Source organism: Hemitrygon akajei, unplaced genomic scaffold (assembly GCF_048418815.1).
Source record: "Hemitrygon akajei unplaced genomic scaffold, sHemAka1.3 Scf000047, whole genome shotgun sequence".
Lineage (NCBI taxonomy): Eukaryota > Metazoa > Chordata > Chondrichthyes > Myliobatiformes > Dasyatidae > Hemitrygon > Hemitrygon akajei.
The window spans coordinates 4,024,241-4,038,317 of NW_027331933.1; the positions used below are offsets into that span (position 1 = coordinate 4,024,241).

Genomic DNA, 14,077 nt, shown 5'->3' on the forward strand with positions numbered 1-14,077 from the left:
ATCCCTTCTGCTGTTGGAACTCTCTTCCCCATACCCTTTCCTCCTGTGGGATCTCTCTCCCCCATCGACGTCTTCATGTCGGATCTCTCTTTGGCATGCCCCATTGTCCTGTGGCATTTCTCTTCCCCGGCCCCCTTCCTCCTGTGAGATCTCTCTTCCCAATCCCACATCCTCCTGTGGTAACTCTCTTCCACATCCCTCCTCCTCCTGGCCGATCTCTCAAACCCATCCCCCTTCCTCCTGTGAGATCTCTCTCCCCCATCCTCCTTCCTCCTTTGGGATCTTTCTTCCCCATCCCCATCTCCCTTTCGCCTGTGGGAACTCTCCTCCCCATAGAATCATAACATCATAGAATACTACAGCACAGAAAATAAGCCATTCGGTCCTTCTAGTCTGTACCAAAACCTTATACCGCTCGTCTCATTGACCTGCACCCAGTCCATAACCCTCCAGTCCTCTCCCATCCATGTATCTATCCAATTTGTTCTTAAAGCTTAAGAGTGAGTCCACATTTTCCACATCAGATGGCAGCTCGTTCCACACTCTGACCACTCTCTCAGTGAAGAATTTCCCTCTAAACCTTTCCCCTTTCACCCTGAAGCCAAGTCTTCTCATATTTATCTCTCCTAATCTATGTGGAAAGGGCCTAAACGCATTTACCCTGTCTATACCCTCATAATTTTTTAAATCTCTATCAAATCTCCCCTCATTCTTCTATGCTCCAAGGAATAAAGTCCTAACCTGTTCAATCATTCCTTGTAACTCAACTCCTGAAGACCCAGCAACATCCTAGTAAATCTTCCCTGCACTTTTTCAAACTTACTGATTTCCTTCCTTTAGTTAGGTGATCAGAACTGCACACAATACTCCAAATTTGACCTCACCAATATCTTATACAACCTCACCATAATATTCCAACTCCTATACTCAGTACTTTGATTTATGAATGCCAGGATGCCAAAAGCCTTCTTTACAACCCTGCCTACCTGTGACGCCACTTTCAGGGACTTATGTATCTGAACCCCCAGATCCCTTTGTCCTCCGCACTCTTCAGTGCCCTACCGTTTATCGTGTATGTCGTACCTTGATTTATCCTTCCAAAATGGAACGCCTCACACTTGTCTGCATTAAATTCCATCTGCCATTTTCTGGCCCATTCTTCCAGTTGGTCCAGATCCCTCAGCAAGCTTTGAAAGCCTTCCTCGCTGTCCACAGCGCCTCCATCTTAGTATCATCCACAAACCTGCTGATCCAATTTATCACATTATCATCTAGATCATTGATATAGACAACAAACAGCAATGGTCCCAGCACAGATCCCTGAGGCACACCACTAGTCACAGGCCTCCACACTGAGAAGCAATCATCCACTACCACTCTCTGTCTTCTCCCACACAGCCAATTCGAATCCAGTTTACAACATCTCCATGGATACCTCGAGTCTGGACCTTTAGAACTAACCTCTTATGTGGGACCTTGCCAAAGGCCTTACAAAAGTCAATGTAGACAACATCCACAGCCTTTCCTTCATATGCATTCTTGGTAACCTCCTCGAAAAACACTAGGAGATTCATTAAACATGATCTACCACATACAAAGCCATGTTGACTATCTTTAATCAGCCCTTGGCTGTACAAATCCTTGTATATCCGATCTCTTAGAACACCTTCCGATAATTTACCTACTAATGATGTCAGGCTTACTGGCCTGTAATTACCTGATGTACTTTTGGAGCCATTTTCAAACAACGGAACAACATGAGCTACCCTCCAATCCTCCGGCACCGCAACCGTGGCTGAGGACATTTTAAATGTTTCTGCCAGGGCCCCTGCAATTTCTACACTAGTCTCTCTCAAGGTCCGAGAAAATATAATGTCAGGCTCGGAGATTTATCTACCCTTATTCACTGCAAGGGAGCAAGCAGCTCCTCCTCTTTAATCTCTATATGTTCCATGACACTACTGTTTGTTTGCCTTAATTCCATATCCGCTATGCCAGTTTCCTGTGTAAACACTGATGCAAAAAACCTGTTTAAGATCTCCCCCATCTCGTGAGGCTCCACACATAGACGACCTCTCTGATCTTCTAGGGGACCAATTTTGTCCTTTACTATCCTTTTACTCTAAATTTACTTGAAGAAACCCTTCGGGTTTACCTTCACATGATGTGCCAACATCAGGTCTTCTTTCTGCCTTCCTGATTTCCTTTTTTAGTATTCCCTTACATTTTCTGTGCTCTTCAAGTACCTCATTTGTCCCTTGTTGCCTATACATGCTAAACACCTACTTAACCAGATCGCCAATATCCCTTGAAAACCAAGGTTCCCTATGCCTGTTAAGTTTGCCTTTAATCCTGGCAGGAACATGCAAACTCTGCACTCTCAAAATTCCACCCTTGAAGGTGTTCCACTTACTGAACACATCCATGCCGGAAAACAACTGATCCCAATCCACTCTTCCCAGATCCTCTCTCATTTCCACAAAATTGGCCCTTCTCCAATTCAGAACTTTAACTGATGGACCAGTCCTATCCTTATCCAGAATTATCTTGAAACTAATGACATTATGGTCACTGGACCCAAAATGTTTGCGAACACTTACTTCTGTTACCTGACCTGTCTGGTTCCTTAATAGGAGATCAGGTACTGCACCGTCTCTCGTTGGTACCTCAATATATTGATTTAGAAAACTTTCCTGAACACATTTGACAAACTCCACGCCATCTAACCCTTTCTCAGAGTTGGCGGCCTCGTCAATATGTGGAAAGTTAAAATCCCCTACGATTCCAACTTTCTGTTTCTTACATCGGTCTGCTACCTCTCTACAGATTTGCCCCTCCAATTCTCTCTGCCTATTGGGCGGTCTATAATACAACCCTATTAGTGTGGTCACACCTTTCCCGTTCCTCAGCTCCACCCATATGGCCTCTATTGACGAACCCTCCGGACTGTCACGTCTACGCACAGTTGTGATATTCTCCCTGACTGGTAATGCCACTACTCCCCTTTTCATCCCAACCCCCTATCACGTCTGAAACAATGGGAACCCGGAACATGAAACTGCCAGTCCTGCCCCTCCTGCAAACCAAGTCTTACTAGTAGCAATAATGTCGATATCATCATGTGCCAATCCACGCCCTAAACTCATCTTCCGTACCTACAATACTCCTTGCATGGAAATAGATGCACCTGAGAACATTTCTATCACGGACAAACCATTGATATCTGTCTATACAAGCAGTTCTCGCATGACACTTATACTCCTCCACCTCACTATCTGCTCTAACACTCTGGTTCCCCTCCCCCTGTAATCTAGTTTAAACCCCCCGGAGCAGAACTTGCTAACCTACCTGCAAGGATGTTAGTCCCCCTGCAGTTCAGGTGCAAACTGTCCAATTTGAACTGGTCCCACCTCCCCTGGAAGAAAGCCCAATTGTCCAGAAACATGAACCCCTCCCTCATGCACCATCCCCTCAGCCACGTATTTAGCTGCATTATCTTCCTATTTCTAGCCTTACTAGCACGTGGTATGGATCGCAATCCACCTGTGTGATCTCGGTTTCCCATCCCCCTTTCATCCTCTGGCCTCTCTGTTCCCACTCCCCCTTCCTTCCAACTGTTGGATCTCTCCTCAGCATCCACCTTCCTCCTGTGGGATCTCTCATCTCCATCCCCCATCCTCCTGTGGGATCTCTCATCACCAGCTCCCTTCCTCCTGATGAATCTCTCTTCCCCATCTCCATTCCTACAGTGGAATCTCTCTTCTCCACCCCCCATGCTCCTGTGGGATCTCTTTTCCGCATCCCCATTAACTCTCTGGTGCATCTGTTCCCATCCCACTTCCATCTGTGGGATCTCTCTTCCCCATCAACTTCCTGCTGTTGGAACACTCTTCCGCATACCCCTTTGTTCCTGTGGGATCTCTCTTCCGCAACCCCTTTCCTCCTGAAAGATATCTCTTCCCCATCCATCTGATCCCCGTGGGGGCTCTGTTCCCATTCCTCCACTTCCTATGGGATCTTGCTTCCCCATTTCCCTTCCTCCTGTATATCTCTCTTCCCCACTACCCATCCTCTTGTGGGATCTCTCTTACCCAAACCCCTTCCTCCCGTGGTATTTATTTTCCCCATCGCACATCCTCCTTTGGGATCTCTCTTCCCTATTTGCCATCCTCCAATGGGATCTCTGTTCCGCATCCCCATTCCTCCTGTGCGATCTCTCTACACCATCCCCCTTCCACCTTCCTTCGGTGGGATCGCTTTTCCCCTTCCCCTTTCCTCCTATGGGATCTCCCTTCCCCTTCCCACATCCTCCTGTGGGATATCCCTTCCCCATCTCCCTTCCTCCTGTGAGATCTCTCTTCCCCATCCCCCTTCCTCCTCTGGGATCTCTCTTCCCCTTCCCACATCCTCCTGTGGGATATCCCTTCCCCATCTCCCTTCCACCTGTGGGAGCTCTCTTCCCATTCGCCCTTCCACCTGAGTGAACTCTCCTCCCCACACCCCTTCATAGAATCATAAAATACCAGCGCACAGAAAACAAGGCATTCGGCCCTTCTGCTCTGTGCCGAAACTTTATTCTGCTTGTCCCATTGACCTGTACCCAGTCCATAACCCTTCAGACCCAGTTCATAACCCATCCATGCATCTATCTAATTAAATCTTGAAGCTTAAGAGTGAGTCCGCATTTTCTACATCAGATGGGAGCTCGTTCCACACTCTCACCACCCTCTCAGTGAAGACATTCCCCCTAAACCTTTCCTCTTTCACCCTGAAACCAAGTCCTCTTGCAATTTATCTCTCCTAATCTATGTGGAAAGAGCCCATTCGCATTTACCCTTTCTATACCCCTCAGAGCTTTGTAAACTTCTATCAAATCTCCCCTCATTGTTCTGCGCTCCAAGCAATAAAGTCGTAACCTGTTCAATCTTTCCTTGTAGCTCAACTCCTGAAGACCCGGCAACATCCTAGTAAATCTTCTCTGCACTCTTTCAATCTTACTGATATATTTCCTATAGTCAGGTGACCAGAACTGCACACAATATTCAAAACTTGGCCTCACCAATGTCCTGTACAACCTGACCATAACATCACGACTCCTATACTCAATACTTTGACTTATGAATGCCAGAGTGCCAAAAGCCTTCTTTACAACCCTGTCTACCTGTGACGCCACTTTCTGGGAAATATGTATCTGAACTCCCAGATCCCTTTGTTCCTCTGCACTGCTCAGTGCCCTACCGTTTACTGTGTATGTCCTACCTTGATTTGTCCTTCCAAAATGCAACACCTCACACATGTCTGCATTAAAGTGGTGACTAGTAGTGTGCCTCAGGGGTCTATACTGGGTCCAATGTTGTTTGTCATATACATTAATGATCTGGATGATGGAATGGTAAATTGGATTAGTAAGTATGCAGATGATACTAAGATAGATGGCGTTGTGGATAATGAAGGTTTTCAAAGCGTGTAGTTCAAAGATTTTGACCAGTTAGAAGAGTGGCCTGAATGATGGCAGATGGAGTTTAATGCTGATAAGTGTGAGGTGCTACATTTTGGTAGGAATTATTCAAATAGAACATACATGGTAAATGGTAGGGCATTGAGGAATGCAGTAGAACAGAGTGATCTGGGAATAATGGTGCATAGTTCCCTGAAGGTGGAATCTGATGTGAATAGGATGGTGAAGAAAGCTTTTGGTATGCTTGCCTTTATAAATCAGAGCATTGACTATAGGAGATGGGATGTAATGTTAAAAATCTACGATGCATTGGTGAGGCCAAATTTGGAGTATTGAGTACAGTTCTGGTCACCGAATTATAGGAACGATATCAACAAAATAGAGAGAGTACAGAGGACATTTACTAGAATGTTCCCTGGGTTTCAGCACCTAAGTTACAGGGAAAGGTTGAACAAGTTAGGTCTTTATTCTTTGGAGGGTAGAAGGTAGAGGGGGGACTTGATAGAGGTATTTAAAATTATGAGGGGGATATATAGAGTTGACGTCCATAGTCTTTTTCAATTGAGAGTAAGGGAGGTTAGAACAAGAGGGAATGAGTTGAGAGTGAAGGGGCAAAAGTTTAGGGGTAACAGGAGGGGTAACTTCTTTACTCAGAGAGTGGTAGCTGTGTGGAACGAGCTTCCAGCAGAAGTGGTAGAGGCAGTTTCGATTTTGTCATTTAAAAAAAATTGGATAGGTATATGGACAGGAAAGGAATGGAGGCTTATGGGCTGAGTGCAGGTAGGTGGGACTAGGTGAGAGTAGGCGTTCGGCACGGACTAGAAGGGCCGGGATGGCCTGTTTCTGTGCTTTAATTGTTATATGGTTACAAGTTACATGTTATAAATTCCATCTGCAATTTTCTGGCCCATTTTTCCAGTTGGTCCAGATCCTTCTGCAAGTTTTGAAAGCCTTCCTCGCTGTCCACAACGCCTCCATCTTAGTGTCATCCGCAAACCTGCTGATCCAATTTATCACATTATCATCTAGATCATTGATTTAGACAACAAACAGCAATGGTCCCAGCACAGATCCCTGAGGCCCACCACTAGTCACAGGCCTGCAGTCTGAGAAGCAATCATCCACTACCACTCTCTGTCTTCTCCCACACAGCCAATTTCGAATCCAGTTTACAACCTCTCCATGGATAACTAGTGTCTGCACCTTTTGAAATAACTTATTACGTGGAACATTGTCAAAGGCCTTACTAAAGTTCTCTGCCTATTGGGCGGTCTATAATACAACCCTATTTGTGTGCTCACACCTTTCCCATTCCTCAGCTCCACCCATATGGCCTCTGTAGACGAACCTTCCAAGCAGTCCCGTCTACGCACAGCTGTGAGATTCTCCCTGACTGGTAATGCCACTCCTCCCCCTTTCATCCCTACCCCCTATCACGTCTGAAACAATGGAAACCCGTAACATGAAGCTGCCAGTCCTGCCCCTCCTGCAAACCAAGTCTTACTAATAGCAATAATGTCGATATCATTATCGTGCCAATCCACGCCAAAAACTCATCTGCCTTACCTACAATACTCCTTGCATGGAAATAAATGTTCCTGAGAACATTTATGTCACGTTCAAACCTTTGATATCTGTCTATACAAGCAGTCCTCGTATGACCCTTATCCTTCTCCACATCACTATCTGATCTAACACTCTGGTTCCCCTCCCCCTGCAATCTAGTTTAAAACCCCCGGAGCAGAACTAGCTAACCTACCGGCAAGGAAGTTAGTCCCCCTCCAGTTCAGGTGCAAACTGTCCAATTCGAACTGGTCCCACCTCCCCTGGAAGAAAGCCCAATTGTCCAGAAACATGAACCCCACCCTCATGCACCATCCCCTCAACCACGTATTTAGCTGCATTATCTTCCTATTTCTAGCCTGACTAGCACGTGGCATGGGTAGCAATCCACCTGTGAGATCTCGCTTCCGCATTTCCCTTCCTCCTGTAGCATCTCTCTTCCCCATTACCCATCCTCTTGTGGGATCTCTCTTCCCCAAACCCCTTCCTCCCGAGGGATCTCTCTTCCCAATCCCTTACATCAGGTGGGATCACTCTTCCCCATTCCACTTCGTCCCGTGGCATCTATTTTCCCCATCCCTCTTCCTCCTATGGGATCTCACCTACTCATCCCCCAACCTCCTGTATGATCTCACTTCCCCACCCACTTCCTCCTGTCTCATCTCTCTTCCCCATGCCCCATCATCCTATGGGATCTCTATTCCCCATTCCCCTTCCTTCTGTGGGATTTCTCTTCCCCATCCACTTTCATCCTGTGGGATCTCTATTCCCCATTCCCCTTCCTTCTGTGAGATTTCTCTTCCCATTCCACTTTCCTCCTGTGGGTTCTGTCTTCCCCATGCCCCAACATCCTATGGGATCTCTATTCCCCTTTCCCCTTCCTCCTGTCGGATCTCTCTTCCCCGTCACCTTCCACCTGTGGGATGTCTCTTCCCCAACACCCTTCCTCCCGTGGGATCTCTCTTCCCATACCCATTCCTCCTGTTCCTTCTCTCTTCCCCATCCCACTTCCTCCTGTGGGTAATCATAATGCCCCCTCTTGCTGTGGGATCTGTCTTTTCCCTCCACAATTCATCCTGATGTATCTCTCTTCCCCATCCTACATCCTCCTGTCGGATCTCTCTTCCCCATTCTACTTCCAACTGTGGGATACCTCCTCCCCACCCTCTTTCTTCCTAGGGATATATCTTCCCCAACCGTCTTACTTCTGTGGGATCTCTATTCCCCATCCCCCTTCCTCCTGTGCGGTCTCTCCTCCCCATCAACTTCCTGCTGTTGAATCACTCTTCCCCATCCCTCATCCTCATGTGGGATCACTCTTCCCCAACCCCCTTCCTCCATGGATATCCCTTCCCCATCCACCTTCTTCCTCTGGGATAGCTCGTGCATTCGACCTCCTCATGTGGGCGCTGACTTCCCCATCTTCCGTCCTCCTGTCGATCTTCTTTTCCCATGCCCCTCTTCCTGTGGTCTCTCTCTTCCCCATCCCCTTTCCTCCTGTGGGATCTCTCTTCCCCATCCCCCTTCCTCCCGTTGGTCCTCTGTTCCCATGCTCCCTCTTCTTGTGGGATCTCTCTTTCCCATCTCCATTCCTCCTCAGGTATTTCTCCTACTCATCCCCCATCCTCCTGTATGATCTCTCTTCTCCGTCCCTCCTCTTCCTATCAGATCTCTCTTCCCCATGCTCCTTCCTCCTGTGGGATTTATCTTCCCCACCCCCTTTCTTCTTGGTGGATTTCCCTTCCCCTTCCCCTTTCATCCTATTGGATCTCTCTTCCCTATCCCCCTTCCTCCTGTGGGATCTCTCTTCCCCATTCCCCTTTCTCCTGTGGGATCTCTGTTCCCCATCCCTTTAGCTCGGGTGGGTCTATTTCACTGTGTTCCATAGACATTTCTGCATTTCGGTCAGGAACACTTTTCTAACCATCGGGGAATGAGACAGAATATGTGGGGTTTACAGGGTCACACCGACAGACGAAATTACTGACATTCTGTGAATACCCTGGAGCTGGTCAGTGAGGGACATTGACAGTGATGGGAACTCCGATCAGTGATTTACTGAAGAGTTTAATGTTTCCGGAAATATCCAAGTGAGAGAAAATACCTCAGACCCACGGTTTGAATCACTTTGTTCATCAATCTGTCTGTTTGTGTTTAGACTTGGGCGGAATAAACTGGGAGATTCAGGAGTGAAACTGGTGTCTGCGGCTCTGAGGAACCCGGAGTGTAAAATACAGACACTGGGGTAAGTACCAGACTGTGGGAGATTGTGTTTACAGTCACTGGATGTCTGATACTGAACACTAATGTGATCAGTAATTGTGTTACTGATAAACACTGGGGATTTGTACCGTCTCCTGTCTCTCTGTGTCCTTCACCCTCACTCTCTCGCATCTCCAGGCTGTGGGGTGTCGGTCTCACAGATTCTGGTGCCGAGGATCTCGTCTCCGCTCTCAGTACAAACCCATCAGTGACAGGGCTGAATCTGGGATTAAACTCGCTGACAGACCGATCTGTCCCCGCTCTCCGCCGCCTCATACTGACCCTCCCGAGTCTGGAGTGGATCTGGTGAGTGTTTGTGTTAGTGTTCAATGTGATAAAATATCAGCGGATCCGCGGGTTTTCTGGTGATATTTGTCTGTGAGTGTTGTTGAAACATTAACCCCGGTCCCCTGTTACTGACACTGTTGTGTAATCTGTTTATTTCATCTTTATTCTCCCATCTGTTTCAGGCTGGCGAGCAATCAGTTCAGTGAGTCCGGAGAGAAGGAACTGAGATATCGGCGGGGAGTCAGACCCAGACTGTCAGTGATCGTGTGAACATCCCCGCCCGCGGGATGAGGACATTTGGCCGATTCCCCGCCGTCCCCTTTAACTCCCGTCCTTACCTTTAATGGCTGCGCGCCGGGGCTGATTCCCAACGGTTTTAACGGAACTGGCCTCGCGCAGTGTGTCGCTGGGAGCGGTCCTGCAGTGACGTATTTCCGCCTGTTGTCAGGCGGCGCAGCTTTCGCCGATTGTGCGTGTTCGAGGCTCCCACGTGACACCCAGAAGAATACCCAGACAGGAAGAGCCAGGGTTCCGAGGCTCAGTCCTGGACTGAGAATCATTTTGCTCCCTTTGCGGAGGGTGGTGCATTGGGCAGCCTGACCGATATAATGATGTTAAATTGACAAATCACTCGGCAGTGACTCTGGATATGCAGCGATCCCGGACACGGCCCTGAAGTGTGATTTTATAATCATCGGTTCCCCGATGCAGAGTGACGGTGAGAAACGGGACTGGTTATTCAAACTGTCACTCGTTGTCGCCGGTCAGTTAATTGTGTGTGACTGTGAGTGAGTCGGGAGCAGCTTATTTATTCCCGCACGTCAGCAGCTCACACATTGTGTAATTTACATTTGTCATGATGAAATCAATAAACCGCTGTAACTTCCTGTCCTGGTGCCGGCCTCGAGTTTTATTTGAGGTTTCTGCTGCCCTCCGCACCCTGTGCACTGCAACAGTGGGTCGGAGCTCCTCACACTGACACAGTAGCGTCTCAGCTCCAGGCTGAAGGTGGTCGGATGCCCAGGATCTCCACCAAAGCCCTGGCTAACTGATCCCCGCAGACAGAAACAATTGACGATAATATCACACGTGAGACCAATAGACAGTAGGTGCAGGAGTAGGCCATTCGGCCTTCTAGCCAGCACCGCCATTCACTGTGATCATGGCTGATCATACACAATCAGTACTCAGTTACAGCCCTCTCCCCATATCCCTTGACCCTGCTATCTATAAGAGCTCTATCTAACTCTCTCTTGAATGCATCCACAGATTTGGCCTCCACTGCCTTCTGGGGCAGAGCATTCCACATTTCCACCACCCTCTGGGTGAAAAAGTTTTTCCGCATCTCTGTTCTAAATGGCCTACCCCTTATTCTTAAACTGTGGCCTCTAGTTCTGGATTCACCCATCAGCGGGAACATGCTTCCTGCCTCCAGTGTGTCCAATCCCTTAATAATCTTATATGTTCCAATCAGATCCCCTCTCATCCTTCTAAATTCCAGTGTATACAAGCTTAGTCGCTCCAATCTTTCAACATATGACAGTCCCGCCATTCCGGGAATTAACCTTGTGAACCTATGCTGCACTCCCTCAGTAGCAAGAATGTCCTTCCTCAAATTTGGAGACCAAAACTGCACAGAATACTCCAGGTGTGGTCTCACCAGGGCCCAGTACAGCTGCAGAAGGACCTCTTTACTCCTATACTCAATTCCCCTTGTTATAAAAGCCAGCATGCCATTAGCTTTCTTCACTGCCTGCTGTACCTGCATGCTTGCTTTCATTGACTGATGTACAAGAACACCTAGATCTCGTTGTACTTCCCGTTTTCCTAACTTGACTCAATTTAGATAGTAATCTGCCTTCCTGTTCTTGCCACCAAAGTGGATAACCTCACATTTATACACATTAAACTGCATCTGCCATACATTTGCCCATTCACCCAACCTGTCAAAGTCACCCTGCATTCTCATATCATCCTCCTGAAATTTCACACTGCCACCCAGCTTTGTGTCATCAGCAAATTTGCTAATTTTACTTTTAATCCCTTCATCTAAATCATTAATGTATATTGTAAACAGCTGCGGTCCCGAGTACGAGACGGATGGGGGATGGAATACTGACGTTGCACACGGAGTGAAGCTCCCTCCACCGTATGACATTATACACTCCCGGGGTCAGACACAGAGAGAAGCTTCCTCCACACCGTCCCATCACACACACCCGGATCAGACACAAAGTGAATCTCCCTCCACACTGTCACATCACACACTCCCGGGTTCAGACACAGAGTGAATCTCCCTCCACGCCGGCCCATCACACACTGCTGGGACCAGACACAGAGTGAATCTCCCTCCACACCGTCTCATCACACACTCCCAGGGATCAGACACAGAGTGAATCTCCCTGCACACCGTCCCGTCACACACTCCCGGGGTCAGACACAGAGTGAATCTCCCTCCACGCCGTCCCATCACACACTTCCGGGGTCAGACACAGAGTGAATCTCCCTGCACACCGTCCCATCACACACTCCCGGGTTCAGACACAGAGTGAATCTCCTTCCACACTGTCCCATCACACCCTCCCGGGGTCAGACACAGAGTGAATCTCCCTCCACACCGTCCCATCAGATATTCACACACACACATATATACATGTGGGTTTTGGGAAGGAGAGGTGAGGGGTTTGGGAGGAAGAGGAGTGATGGGACGAGGAGTGGACTGATGAGACGATGAGCGTGGCGAAGTCACTGACTCAATAGGGTACGGAAAGGGGAGGGGCGAAAGTTCCTGTCACAAACTGGTTCCCGACATGGAGAAGATAAAGACGGGGCGAGAGGGAGGGAGCGGGAGTGGTGGGACGGGGAGTGTGGGGTAGTGATAGGACGGGAGGGAGAGGTCTGATTGGACAGGATGGGGGTGTTGGGGAGTGACTTTTTCAGTAGTGGTGGATGAATGGGTGGTGACATATCCTTCGCAAATAAGGCGAGCTGCAAAAAAGTGGGGCTTGGGAAGGAGAAAGGGAGAGCGGGGGTCGGGGACGCGGTCAGGGCTGATGGGTCGGGGAGTTTTCATTGTCTCAAGAAGGGAGTGGGGAGCGACTCACTCAACGGACGGGGGAGAAGGGATTGGGTGGGGCAGCGAAATTTCCCATCAGAAAATGTTCACCAAAATGTGGTGGATGGCGGGAGAAAGGGCAAGGGACCAGAGAGGGGAAAGGGTGTCAGGAGTGACGGGGTGAGTAGAGGAGTGACTTACTGGGTAACAGAGAGAGAGAAAGAGGGCGATGAGGAGAGGCGAAGATTGACATCGCAAAATGGCAGCCCCAACCAGCATACGAGGTGGCGAGGAGAGGAGAGCGAGGGGAGGGAGGGAAGGGGTTTGGGAATGATGGGATGGGAAGGAGGGTGACAACATGGTGAGTGTGAGGGAGTGACACACTTCGTGGTGGAGGAAGTGGGAAGGAGTGTCTGACACTGTCACAAAATGGCTGTCGGCAGAGGTTAAATGGAGATTCAGGAGATCGGGCACCGAGGGAAAGGAGAGGAGGGATGAGGAGTTGAGATTGAATAAACAGGAAGGGAAGTGAGTGGAAGGTGAGAAAAAGGGTGTGCCACATTCTACAATGGTGGGAGAGCGGTTGTCAATGGTAACCATCAAAAAATGGCCGCCAGCCAGGGTGAGATGGGCGGTGATAGAGGGGAGAGAGAGCGGAGTGTTTGAGGAGTGACGGGAGCCGAGGGTGGGAGAGGGCGGCTCGTAACAAGGGAGCAAGAACTGCGGGGTTCCCACGGGGGACGAATGTGACTTCGGGAAGAGGCTAGCACCGTTACCCTCCCCTCCCCTCCTCAATCTCGAAAGTCCTGCTTTGACTTTTCTTTCGGGCTGAGCCTCAGATCGCTCAGCCCGAATCGTTCAGGCTGTCCCGTGGAGTAGGGGGACGTGTCGTCACTGGGGCCCGTCAAAGGCAGGAGTGGGCGCCGGCTTGCCGGAGAAGATGGAGGCGAGGTCTGGCGGTGCGGGCTGGTTGGCGTGGATCACCACCATTTTCTGCAGGGTGGGGGAGAGGGAGGGCTCGGATTGAGGAGGGGTGGGGAGAAAGATGTGAGGAGAGGAGATGAGACCCACTGCCCACTCCCTCTGTACCCTCATTTCTCTCCATCTCTTCCCCACCTCTCTCTCTCCCCACCCTATCCTCCTCTCTCCACCCCTCTTCCCATCCCATCCTCCTCTCTCCACCCCTCTCCCCACCCTATCCTCCTCTCTCCACCCCACTCCGCACCCTTTTATTCCTTTTCTGCCTCCATCTCTCTCTACCCATCCCGCTCTCTTGCTCCCTCCCCAAGCTGTTCACCTCCCCCATCTCTTGTACCCATGCTCCATCCCCCGCCGCCCACACACACCCTCCCCCGTGCACAGGAAGATCCCACTCACCACCGAAGGCTGTGCGGCGCAGCACTCGAGGTCCCTGCAGTTGGCGATGGCCGTGAGGACCGACATCACCAGCG

General features: G+C 49.3%; 1 protein-coding gene across 6 annotated transcripts in view; it reads left to right on the forward strand.

Moving 5' to 3' along the window:
* The window catches only part of LOC140720827 (NACHT, LRR and PYD domains-containing protein 3-like), a 33,633-nt gene extending 23,175 nt beyond the window's left edge, over positions 1-10,458 (forward strand). For all 6 annotated transcript variants that reach the window (XM_073035670.1, XM_073035671.1, XM_073035668.1 and 3 more), the window contains 3 exons: positions 9,180-9,266; positions 9,422-9,589; positions 9,754-10,458. In XM_073035670.1, the coding sequence (XP_072891771.1) occupies positions 9,180-9,266; positions 9,422-9,589; positions 9,754-9,841 (343 nt within the window). In that variant the 3' untranslated portion in view covers positions 9,842-10,458. The remainder of the gene's footprint in view (positions 1-9,179; positions 9,267-9,421; positions 9,590-9,753) is intronic.
* Positions 10,459-14,077: the final 3,619 nt, after the last annotated feature.